Source organism: Mustela erminea, chromosome 18 (assembly GCF_009829155.1).
Source record: "Mustela erminea isolate mMusErm1 chromosome 18, mMusErm1.Pri, whole genome shotgun sequence".
NCBI classification, from domain to species: Eukaryota; Metazoa; Chordata; class Mammalia; order Carnivora; family Mustelidae; genus Mustela; species Mustela erminea.
Window position 1 is genome coordinate 29,456,577 of NC_045631.1, and position 12,311 is coordinate 29,468,887.

The 12,311-nt window shown below is 56.1% G+C and overlaps 1 protein-coding gene across 2 annotated transcripts; it reads left to right on the top strand.

The window, feature by feature from the left end:
- The first annotated feature begins 1,398 nt into the window (after positions 1 to 1,398).
- On the top strand, positions 1,399 to 11,860 carry MPO (myeloperoxidase). Of its 2 annotated transcripts, XM_032321974.1 has the most exons (14): positions 1,399 to 1,510; positions 1,641 to 1,718; positions 1,840 to 1,933; positions 2,264 to 2,439; positions 2,652 to 2,775; positions 2,861 to 2,990; positions 3,091 to 3,297; positions 4,165 to 4,483; positions 7,294 to 7,454; positions 8,613 to 8,868; positions 9,224 to 9,394; positions 10,022 to 10,259; positions 10,937 to 11,151; positions 11,772 to 11,860. In XM_032321974.1, exons 2-13 carry the CDS (start codon positions 1,643 to 1,645, stop codon positions 11,142 to 11,144), a joined length of 2,160 nt encoding a protein of 719 aa, XP_032177865.1. In that variant the 5' UTR covers positions 1,399 to 1,510; positions 1,641 to 1,642; the 3' UTR covers positions 11,145 to 11,151; positions 11,772 to 11,860. The 2 variants fall into 2 exon arrangements, with proteins under 2 accessions (XP_032177865.1, XP_032177867.1); XM_032321976.1 differs by lacking the exon at positions 3,091 to 3,297.
- The last annotated feature ends 451 nt before the right edge of the window (positions 11,861 to 12,311 follow it).

A 12,311-nucleotide genomic window follows, 5' to 3' on the forward strand; every position in this document is an offset into this window, starting at 1 on the left:
AAATAAATAAATTTTAAAAAAAGAAGGGTCAAATAAAAAAAAAGTATTTCTAAAGTATAAAATTCTAGATCTGATTCACAAGGAGTCACTTGTCCAAGTTCACACAGAGCAAGTCACTGCGAGAGCAAGCCTGGAAGAATGGCCTCCTCTCTCATGGGCTCCAGTGGTGACGGGATCTGCGGGCACACCCGGAAGGTGTTCTAGTATTCTGTCCCTTGTTCCTCAGCCAAGATGTGGTGTGGGCATAAAAGACAAGAGGAAAGGCAGGAAAGTGGCTGGAGTGGGAGATGGGGCAAGACCACACATCATATGAGCCCGACAAGGGCCCAGGCAGGTAAACAAGCACAGCCATTAGTCAGAGGGTACCTGTCCTGCCTTGCCAGCGTTAAGGGGAGACACCTCCCCCTCTTCTATTTCAGGCCCATTCAGATCCATCCTTTTTTTTTTTTTTAAGACTTTATTTATTTATTTGACAAGAGAGATCACAAGTGCGCAGAGAGACAGGCAGAGAGAGAAGGGGAAGCAGGATCCCCGCTGAGCAGAGAGCCCAATGTGGGGCTAGATCCAAGGACCCTGAGATAATAACCCAAGCCGAAGGCAGAGGTTTTAACCCTCTGAGCCACGGAGGCGCCCCTTTCAGACCCATCCTAAGAGTTAACCCCAGTCCTCTTAACTGCACTGATCTTATCCCAGAGAGGCCCTGGGCTTTGTCACCCAACTGACCACTAACCACATCCAGCTCTGCTCTCTCCTGGTTCCTGAAATCCAGGAGCAGATGGCAGGAGTGCTGAAGACAGCCTGCTACCCGGAGCCGAGAAGAAAGGGGAGGGGACCAGAGAGGGAGGAAGTTACCGTGGTCCCCAGCCTGTAGCCCCCAGGCTTTCCTATGAAACCCAACGGTCTCCTGCCAGGTTTCCTGTCCCTTCAGCCTTTGTCAAGAATGGGGTTGCTGCCAGGGGCCAGCATACTGTTGGGGGTGGGTGGCAGCCCCTCCAAGGCTGATTGATCATTACTCCAGGTGCCCCCTACACCTTCCCTCCTCCTCTGGGATCATTCCATGTCCTATAGTTTCTTAGGCTGTTGGTTCCTGACTTTTGTACCTTTCAAAGGACCCCCAGATAGTTTAACCAGAATTTTAGAGGGGCATTAATTGTCCCCCATAGGGATAGCACTGGTCTAGGCACACAATGGGAGCTAAGAAGCTCTAGGGTGGGATGCTAAGTTCAAAGGCTGGGCACCGGTCTGGTCTCTCCTTTCTTGTCCCTCTCTCCCATATGAGGGGCCACGTTTTGGGCACCCCAACCCCAGTGGGGGGAAGAGAGAGCATTTAGTCTCCCGGGGCGGGGTTTCTTCTGCCCCACCCCCTCCCTCCGTGCAGAAGACATAAAGGCCTTGATTCAGGTTAGCCTCCTGGCCAGTACCAGGTGAACTTCGGAGGTGAGGTCCTGGGGGTTAAGAGACTGAAGCTAGCAAAAGAGGGGCTCTGTGGACCCCTTCCCTGAGGAGGTAGGTAGGACCCACTGAGGTTGTACTGGAGTATGAAGTTGGGAATGAGGGGTCAGGGGGAGAGGGCTGGGGGGCTCTCTTCTCCCAAATGCACTGGGCCCTCTGGACTTACTGGGCTTGGGGTCTTGTTGCAGAGATGAAGCTGCTACCAGTCCTTGCAGGGCTCCTGGCCGTTCTGGCTGTGCCCCAGCGCTCTGAGGGTGCCAGTCCAGGTAATGGTGCAGAAAGAAGAGAAAAGGGTGTGTTCAGGGTGGTTCTGAGTCTCCAGGACTTGGCACAGGCCACCCTAGCTCTGGGACCCACTCCTGACTTTGTGACCCCTGTTCTGGGCAGCTGTCCTGGAGGAGGTAGAGACTTCAGTGGTACTGACCTGCATGGAGGAAGCCAAGCGACTAGTCGACACGGCCTACAAGGAGCGGCGGGAGAGGTGGGGTGCCGGGCACTTCCCAGATCTGGGCACGGCTGCCCCAGGTCTTTCAGAGAAGCAACTTGACACAGGGATGTCGTGGGTGGGAATAGAGCCCCTGTTTGCCTGTCAGTCTTAGTGTCTTTGGGTTTGAGAATACCTTCAAAACCATCCCTCCACATGGCTTTGCCTCTGTCTGGACACCCAGATCCACACTCCGTTTATAAAGAGAAACCTTCTTCCTGTCTGTGGTTCTGTCTGCGCTGTCCTGCATGCTGGCCTGGGGCTAGGGCTCTGCGGAGTATCCCCCGCCCCACTGTCTCTGGCCTCACTCCTCCCTTCTCTAAGCAGCATCAAGAGGCGTCTTCACAGTGGCTTGGCCAGCCCCATGGAACTGCTGGCCTACTTCAAGCAGCCGGTGGCAGCCACCAGGACAGCTGTGCGGGCTGCCGACTACCTGCACGTGGCCCTAAGCCTGCTGGAGGGGAAGCTGCGGCCTCTGCAGCGGGGGCCCTTCAACATCACTGGTACTGCCACCCCTGCAACCTTGGTCTCCTGCTCTGCTAGTGACCTCGGCCATCTCCCAGTGACCCCCACCCCCCATTCTTCTTCTGGGGAGTCTCAGGTGCTCTGGGATCTGCTTTCTGTGTCCTCAGACTGGGCCCCCAAGGAAGACTCCCCAGCTTAGAATAGGAGATGAGGGGACTAGCCAACCACGCCCCTCTTTCCCTGGCCCCAGACATGCTGACACCAGCCCAGCTGAATCTGCTGTCCAAGTCTAGCGGCTGCGCCTACCAGGACGTGAGGGTGACGTGCCCGGAGAATGACAAGTACCGTACCATCACCGGTCACTGCAACAACAGGTGCGGTCGGCTACGGGTGGCCTCTGGCAGGCGGGCGACTCCCCCCGGGGCCACCTTATGTCAGCGCCCGGTCCTCCCTCTGCAGACGCAGCCCCACGCTGGGGGCCTCCAACCGCGCCTTTGCACGCTGGCTGCCGGCCGAGTATGAGGATGGCTCCTCTCTGCCCTACGGCTGGACGCCCGGGGTCAAGCGCGGCGGCTTCCCGGTGCCCCTGGTGAGCGCCGGCCGGCGGTGGCGGGTGGGAGGTGGGGGGCTAGGCCTGGCCCCGAGGCGCGCGGGGTCCCAGGTGTCCCCTGACGCTCTGTGTCCCGCAGGCGCGCGCGGTCTCCAACGCCATTGTGCGCTTCCCCACCGAGCAGCTGACCCCGGACCAGGAGCGCTCGCTCCTGTTCATGCAGTGGGGCCAGCTGATCGACCACGACCTCGACCTGAGCCCGGACCCGGGTGCCCGGGTCTCCTTCGTCGCTGGTGTCGACTGCGAGACCAGCTGCCTGCAGCAGCCGCCCTGCTTCCCGCTCAAGGTGCTCCCTTCTTTCCGCCCCGCCGCTGCCTGCCCAGTGGGGAGAGGGGGAATCCTTCCTGGAAACGGCCACCTCCCTCTGTGCCTAGAGTTCCTCCCCAACAACTAGGGCTGGCCCTGCCACCAACTTGCCTCTGCCTCCGTGCGGAGGACCTTCCCGTCTCCCTCCAACTTCGGGGTGCCGGTGCCAGGTGCTCAGTCCCTTTCCTCCTCACTGACAGCCACCTCCTCACCCCTGCCCTTGGCACACATTGCACAGAGCCTGGGCTGTCGGTTGCAGGAGGGCTGGAGGAGACCGGATGGTTGAGGCACAGTAGGGAGAGGAGTAGAGAAAGGTAGGAGAATGGCTGAGAAGGAGAGAGGGAGAGGAGACCAAGGCACGGGCCAGAGTGAAAGACAGGAAAGGGACGGGGAGGTGGGGTGGGGGGAGCAGGAAATGAAAAGAAAGAGGAGGCTAAAAAAAAAAGAAAGAGGAAGCTAACTGAGAGTTCGAGACCGCATCCAGAGAACAGGGGAGTGAGGGGAAGAGCCCCTGGAGTAAAGGAGAGAAAGAAAGGACGTTTAGGCTAGGACTGGTTGGCCCTCCTCCAGGGGGCCCGCACATTCCCCATCCGGAGTTCTGGTCACACCCCCAAAGCTGGTAGCTGGGAGGAACACCTCAGGTGCAGCCTCAGGCAGTGAGCCTCTGTGGGCCTCGAGAGGACCCCCTGCAGGCCGAGGGGGCCAGAAGTCCTGAAAAACCCTCCTTTCGGTGTCTGGGTCTCCCCCTCTGGTCCTGGGATCCAGGCTGCTTTGGAGGTGGGATCAAGGCCTTGGGAGTAGGGGGTGGACAGGCGGAGAGCCAACAGGCCCTGTCTGTGTGTCACAGATCCCACCAGATGACCCCCGCATCAAAAACCAACGTGACTGCATCCCCTTCTTCCGCTCCTCGCCGGCCTGCACAGATAGCAACATCACCATCCGCAATCAGATCAACGCGCTCACCTCTTTCGTGGACGCCAGCATGGTATACGGCAGTGAGGAGCCTCTGGCCGCCAAGCTTCGGAACACATCCAATGGGCTGGGGCTGATGGCTGTCAACACCCGCTTCAGCGACAACGGCCGGGCCCTGCTGCCCTTCGACACCCTGCATGATGACCCCTGCCTCCTCACCAACCGCTCGGCAAACATCCCCTGCTTCCTGGCAGGTCAGCCCGGAGTGGGAACCTGGGGTGGGGGGTGGAGGCGGGGCGCAGCGCTGGCGCCTCAGGGGGCCTGTTTGTGAGCAGCCTGTGGGTTTGCACTTAGACGACTCTGTCGGCTCCCTCACCAACTTCACCTTAGTCCAGTTGCCTTGGTGACAAGTTGGGTGGAGCCGGGAAGGCAAACAAACCAAAAAACCCAAACTGAAACTAACAAAAAACCAAAAAGCCAAACCTAAGAAGGAGACTCAGGGATGGGTGAGGAGTCTCTGTCCTTCGGTCCATCCCTTTCTCCATCTCTCCTTTTCCCTCTGGGCTCTGGCAGAGAGATGGGTCCCCAGGAGCAGTGAACTGTGGGGACAGAGAGGAACGTGGCATCCTCACTCTCTAGGACGGCATCATCTGCCTGTGGTAGCCGCGCGCCAAATGTGGCAATTTTCATTTAAATTTAAATTAATTCAAATTAAATTAAATAAAATTCCGTTCCTCTGCCGGTCTAGCCACATTTCAAGTGTTCAGCAGTCTCCTAGATTAGTGGTTCCCATGTCGGGCAGCACAGATGTAGAACGTTTTCATCAATTCCGAAAGTTCTATGGGATGGTGCAGCTGCAGACTATCCCCTCCTGCTGTCTCCAGTCCCTGTAATACGAGAGGGTGAAATTTAAATTTAAATTTAAACATGTGGCAGCTCTAGGGAAGTGGTTGGAGCATAATGGTGCCCACGCCTAGAAATTTTCCAGTGTGGTTTTTTTTTTTTTTTAAGATTTTATTTAATTTTTTAAAAAGATTTATTTATTTGTTTGTTTGGGTGGGTGGGGGAGGGGCAGAGGGAGAGGGAAGAGCACTCTGGAACATGATATTGGGCTTGATCTCAGGACCCAGAGATCATGACCTGAGCCGAAATCGAAAGTTGGACATTCAACTGACTGAGCTACCCAGGAGCTCCAAGATGTTATTTTTAAGTAATCTCTACACCCAACCTGGGGCTCGAACTTATAACCCCCAAATCAAGAGTTGCATGTTCCACCAACTTAGCGGCCAGGCACCCGTTCAGTACTTTTTTTTTTTTAAGATTTTTATTTATTTGAGAGAGATTTTATTTATTTATTTGAGTGAGGAGAAGGGCAGAGAGAGAAGCAGACTCCCTGTGGAGCTGGGAGCCCAATGTGGGACTCGATCCCGGAACTCCGAGACCATGACCCGAGCCGAAGGCAGTTGTCCAACCAACTGAGCCACCCAGGCGTCCCCCGTTCAGTATTTTTTTTTTTTTTAAAGAATTTTTTTTTTTTTAAGATTTTATTTATTTATTTGACAGACAGAGATCACAAGCAGGCAGAGAGGCAGTCAGAGAGAGAGAGGAGGAAGCAGGCTCCCCGCGGAGCAGAGAGCCCGACGTGGGGCTCGATCCCAGGACCCCGGGATCACGACCCGAGCCGAAAGCAGAGGCTTTAACCCACTGAGCCACCCAGGCGCCCCCCGTTCAGTATTTTTTAATGGAAATCCGTTAAATCAGGGTAGTGGTCCTGAGGCCCTTCTGTTCACATCTGGCCTCCCAGCCTCTCCTCCTGTTGGCTTCCAGTGGCCTCTCCTCTGCCTGGACACTGGGGAGGAGAGTCAAAGTCAGCTCTGGTCCACACGGAAGCCCATACTTTTCTGGGCTAGTGAGGGAAAAGAAGGGGTCCTCCTCCAGCTAAGGCCGCCCCCATCCTGGAATCAAGCTGCGTGTCCTGGGCCTGGATCGTCATGACCCCTGGCCGCTCATGGGATAGTAAAACCTGCTCTCAAAGAATTTCTTTCCCACCAGCATCTGGAGCTGATAAAGATTGGACCCAGCGTCCTGCTCAAAGGGTCTGGCCCCAGTTCTCTGGCCTTCCAGAGAAGAGGTGGGGAGGGCTAGAGGGATTAGAGTTCTTACTTGGTTTTGGTTTTTTTTTTTTTTTTTAATATTTTTATTTATTTATTTGAGAGACAGTGAGAGCATGAGAGGCGAGAAGGTCAGAGGGAGAAGCAGACTCCCCATGGAGCTGGGAGCCTGATGCGGGACTCAATCCCGGGACTCCGGGACCATGACCTGAGCCAAAGGCGGTTGCTTAACCAACTGAGCCACCCAGGTGCCCGGTTTTGGTTTTTTTTGAACAGTCTCAGCGGACTGTAAGCACCCTAGGACCTAGCCCCCCCCCCCCCCCCCCCCCGGAGCAGGAGCAGGCTTCAAATTAGCATGTAGTAAGGATGGGGATGGCAACTCTGATCAGATGGTAGTGGCTTTCTAGAGTCTTGTGTTGAGGTTGCATCCAGTTTGAGCAGGAGAGAGTGCTGTGATCATTAGCTGCCGTGCACAGGCATGAAAATAGGGAGGGCCAACGAGCACGCTACGTCTTGGCCCTCCATGCATCAAGGGAATAAGTCAACCAGGCAGTTCACGGATCACCCATTTTGTAGCCGGCGCGGTGTTAAATTCCACATGTCTCTTTGCGAGCTGGATGGAGGGCCAGATACAAAAAGGCACAAACCTTGGTCCTCGTCCTCCAGGAGCCCCCAGTCTCGGCTACCAGAATGTGGCCAGTCATGTGTCAGCTCTGTTGGCTACTGAATGAACATCTCCACCCAACAGGACCCCTACACAGAGGAGAAAGTTATCATGGTGGACTTGGGCATCAAGGGAGGACCTCCTAGAGGAGGTGAAAACTGAGCATGGTGTGGGAAGATGGACGGAGAGGAAGTCTGGGTCTCAGACCTTGGCTGGGGGAGGGAGTTTTGGGGGAGCAAGTCCTTCCTGATGGGATCTTAGGAATGACAGCAACTTTTGCTTCCCCAAGGCGATATGCGCTCAAGCGAGATGCCTGAGCTCACCTCCATGCACACGCTCTTTCTGCGGGAGCACAACCGGCTGGCCACAGAGCTCAAACGCCTGAACCCCTGCTGGGATGGAGAGAGGCTCTACCAGGAAGCCCGCAAGATTGTGGGAGCCATGATCCAGGTAGCAGGCCTGAGTACTGGCAGTGCCAGGGGTCAGGCAGGCTTGGGATCCAAACATGCCTACACCATATCCTAGCTGTGTGACCTGGGGCAAGTTAACCCCCGCCTCCCATGAGCCTCAGCGTGTGCAACCATGATGCTGTAAAGATTGAATGATAAGTGTGAAAACGCCTAGCAGATACTAAGCACCTGACAAGGATCACTTGGCTTCCATCCACTCCTTTAGGCTGACTCCCCTTTCTGCTTCCTGTCTATGGGGAATGGTTTCGGGAGGGTTATACGGGTGGGTCTGCAGTGCCTGGTGCACCGTAGCTGGACAGTAAATGCTTTCCTTTCCTCCTCTCCTTGTGACTCCTGGCTCCTTTACCCACTCAGCTCTATCTTAGTTCACCCAGTCTCCTCACCCTTGGTTAACCCTGGGAAGTGCTTCTGGTTCTCTCTCCCAGCTTCTGATGCTTCAGCATTCCCATCCTCTCCCCGACACACACACACACACACACACACACACACACACACACACACACACATACAGGCATGCAGGCACACGCATGCGCACCTTTTTTATACTCTTAGACTCGGAGTGGGAGAAGAGTTGCAGGTGTGGAGGGTAAGTTTTTGCTTTGCACTAAGAATGTAAGTGAGATTCACTGAAGCCTCAGAAGATTCCAGACTCTAGAGTCTATGACTCCTGTTTGCCCTGGCGGAAATCATCTAGGGTGGCCCTTTTCCTTTTTGCTTCCCCTTCTCCGCGAAGGCCTGTTGAACCCTACGGTGAGCCAAGTGCTTGCTGGGCCCCGAGTAATTTCAAGAGAAATGAGATACAAGCCTCGCCCTCAGGAACTTATAAATTAGGAGAAAAAAAGACTGGAGTAACTTGAGGGCAAAGGATCTGTTGATTAACAAAGCTCTTCGTTATTTAATCCTTTAAGGCAGAGGGTAGGGTAATTATCCTTAATTTACATTTGAGTAACTGGGGCTCACCGAGCTTCAGGACTGGTCCAGGGTCACACAGAGTGGTGGAGCTCGGTGCCACTCTTTTAGACCCAGACCCAGTGCTGTGAGAGACAACTCCCTGACCTGGACAATGGAGGGGACCCCCCCCCCCAAACCAGGAGCAGCTGACAATCTGCACAGAGGGTGAGTGGGGACTCTTCCTCAGATCATCACTTACCGGGACTACCTGCCCCTGGTGCTGGGACCTCAGGCCATGAGGAAGTACCTGCCACCCTACCGCCGCTACAATGACTCGGTGGACCCCCGCATCGCCAACGTCTTCACCAATGCCTTCCGCTATGGCCATACCCTCATCCAGCCTTTCATGTTCCGCCTGGATAACCAGTACCGGCCCATGGGGCCCAACCCCCGTGTTCCACTCAGCAAGGTCTTCTTTGCTACCTGGAGGGTAGTGCTGGAAGGTGAGAGGGACCTCGGCCAGGCTCAGTTCACCTGACTGCTTCTGTATATAATACTAAACCCAGGGGTGCAGATGGCTCGTAGGGAGCTGGGTCCTTCCTGTGTATTATGATTCTTAGTGACCCAGGAGCCCAGGGGATGGGTGCACCCCATCTTGCAAATCTGAATGGCATTATCCCCTGAGATCTCGATTCCCCAGCCAAGACCTTCCCACTGAGGCCACCTTGGCACCAGGAGCTGCATGTGCCCAGCCCTCTTCTGCAATGCCCTGACGGCACCTGGGACTTTATCCTAACTCCATTCTGAACTCTGGCTGCTAAGCCACACCCTTCCCCAAGCTTATTCCTCTTGTCCCAGGTGGCATTGACCCCATCCTGAGGGGCCTCATGGCCACCCCTGCCAAGCTGAATCGCCAGAACCAGATCGTGGTGGATGAGATCCGGGAGAGGTTGTTTGAGCAGGTCATGAGGATCGGGCTGGACCTGCCTGCCCTGAACATGCAGCGCAGCCGGGACCACGGCCTCCCAGGTGAGGGACTGCAGGAGCCCCCCAGGTCCCCCACCTCCCCCTCTAGGGTCCTGCCCTAGAGAGTGCCCCCAGCTGCCCAGGTGGGCTGGAAACCTGGCTCTATCACATATCATGTTGCTTTGTTTTACAGGAACTTTGAGGGGGAAGAGATTATTATCACTTTCATTTTACAGATGAGAAAACTGAGGCTTGCCCAGGTTCTTCTCCAGCCAAGTCAGTGATCGAGCCTGAATTTCAACCCAGCTTAGCCTAACCCCAAAGCCTGTGCCTAAATTATGGGACAGCTGGTTTGGCTGAACCCTCTAGACACACCTCCCCCCTCATAGGTCTGAGATCTTTAGAGGGGGACAATGAGATGTACCTATACTTGGAGGCTGTAGGACTTATGGCAGTTTAGGATCTGCCTCACAGTGGGGTGGGGCAAAGGAAAGAGAGAGGGCCTTGGCCCCTCAGTTCGGGGTTCCCTGGGGGCTTAGAGCCTGGGAGAAGGTGCTCTATGTCCTCCTCTCCCTCATGTCCCTCAGTAGAGGGTCGCGGCTTCAATCATGGTCATGGTCATGGGGTGTTGGCGAGGTGGGTTTTGTGGGACCGTCCCTCACCTGCCGTTCCCCCTCCCCCGCCCTGCAGGGTACAATGCCTGGAGGCGCTTCTGCGGGCTCCCGGAGCCCAACACGGTGGGCGAGCTGGGCACAGTGCTGAAGAATCTGCAGCTGGCGGAGAAGCTGATGCAGCAGTACGGTTCGCCTAACAACATTGACATCTGGATGGGTGGCGTGGCCGAGCCCCTGGAGCCCTTAGGCCGCGTGGGCCCGCTTCTCGCCTGCCTCATTGGGACCCAGTTCAGGAAGCTCCGCGACGGTGACCGGTGAGGGGCGGCGAGCCGCTCAGGCCGGCCATGTGGTTGCAGGCCTGTTCTCAAACCTCTGGGGGTGGGGGCACTGTGGGCGGGAAGGGATCTGTGGTTTTCCAGGGTGTTCCGGGGCCTCGAGGTCATCCCTCATATACTCTGAACCTACTATGCATCCAGGAGGGGCCTGGACCCCTCGTTGTGAAGGAGGGAAGACAGAAAGCACAGCTCTTACTTACTCCTCCGGTTCTGGGGTGCTCGCTGTTGAACAGTTCCTAAGGCTCTGCTAGTGTCGCGTCATCTGCCACGCTCAGTTCTTACCTAGCCCGTATTACACCCTTGGGAAAACTAGAGAAAAGTGTCCCTCTCTGGGTGGAGCCATTGTAAACCGACAGCAAGGTTCTCTGCGCCACCCTGGACATGGCCCCGAGCCAGAGCGCAGGGAATCGTGAGGGAGCACCGACCCAGCTCTCCGTGTAGCGTGAGTGGGGCGCCGAGGGTGCTCCCCTCCACCGCACTGTGAGGAGGGCCCCACTCGTGCGAAAGCCCCTGTAATGCCGGGGTTCCCGGAGCCCTCTGAGCCGTGGAGCTGGTGTCTGCGGTGGTGCTCTTACATCCAGGGAGCTGCTCAAGCCAGCAGAGGTGCTCCAGGCCGATGCAGCCTGGGCACAGTGTCCGCGGGTGTCCCCATGCAGGTTTTGGTGGGAGAACACGGGCGTGTTCAGCAGGCAGCAGCGGCAGGCGCTGACCAGGGTCTCCCTGCCCCGTATCATCTGTGACAACACGGGCATCACCACTGTGTCCAAGAACAACATCTTCATGTCCAACATGTTCCCTCGGGACTTTGTCAACTGTAGCACACTCCCCAGACTGGACCTGACTTCTTGGAAGGACAGTGACTAGAAGCTGGGTAAGGGGGTGTGCTGGTGAGGGGTCGCCTGGGCAGTCCCCAGGCTGGTCCCATGGGGGCCCCTTCCTGAGGTGAGCTCTTCCCTGTTCCGCCCGAGAAGATGAGTGTGTGTGTGTGTGTGTGTGCAGTATGGATAAGATGTTATTTCCTGTGTGTGAGTTTTCTGAGACCGTGGGTAGTGTTTTGTGTGCTGTGTATACGAGCCGTTTATATGAGTGTGTGTTTGCTGTTCATGGGAGGGTTAAGAATACGGAGGAGAGTAGCGTGTGGAGGCTGGCTCTGAGCCAGCCCGCTCGGTTCAAATTCTGACTCTGCCGCTCTCCCACTGTGTGACCTTGAACAAATGACTCAACTTCACTTTTCTTGAGAAAACCTTGAGTTTTCTTCTTTGCAAATCAAAGCTGTCGTGGTTCCTTAGAGGCTCTGTTTACACCATGTCTGGTCCCAGGGAGTGTATACCTGGGAGTGTCCAGGCTAGCGGAGGTGACCCAGTGACCCCTGGGGAAATGACCATGAGCAGTTAGGCTGGGTGTGCTGGTTGAGCTGTGGGCTCAGGGGTGCAGGGCTCGGCCGGTGGCTCCCCTTTTGCTTCCTTACACTGTTCTCTTGCTTGTTCCCAGGAGCCCCCCTGGAGAGGAAGTGGGGCCCATTGGCCCTTCTGTGCCATGTTTTTGTACCTGACGTGACAATAAAGCGCCACTGATGGGGATCTTCGCTCTGTCGTTGTCTGCTATGGGGCTGGGCCCTCGGCATGAGGCTTGCTCTGGCTTCTGATTTTGAACCAGGGTGGTCCATGCCTCCGAAATAGGGGTGGGGGAGAGGGTATCTGGGAGTCATCCTCTGATGCACACGCAGCAGGCAGTTCTTAGAAGCCTCCGGGCCCAGACAAGCTGAGCAGACCATCCTGACTCACCTTCCACCCACACCATCCCAGAGAACAGACACTGCGGTCACCAAGGCCTCACGTGCCTTCACTGCTCTAGCCAACGTCTGCTGTGTCCTCACTCTGTGTCAGGCCTATGTCAGGGGTTGGGAGATGGAGGGGACACAACGCTGTCCTGCAGGAGAGAAAGGACAGAGGTGTGATAGGAAGGTAGGCCCTTCCCAGGTGATGGGGTGCCTCTGGCTCGGGCATCCCTGCAGCCTGGCATGGTGGCTCG

Coding starts and splice junctions, on each gene's coding strand:
- MPO (XM_032321974.1), top strand. CDS start 1,643: ATGAAGCTGCTACCAGTCCTTGCAGGGCTCCTGGCCGTTCTGGCTGTG. Junction 7,455..8,612: donor TTGTGGGAGCCATGATCCAG/GTAGCAGGCCTG, acceptor ACTCTTCCTCAG/ATCATCACTTACCGGGACTA. Junction 10,260..10,936: donor AAGCTCCGCGACGGTGACCG/GTGAGGGGCGGC, acceptor GTCCCCATGCAG/GTTTTGGTGGGAGAACACGG.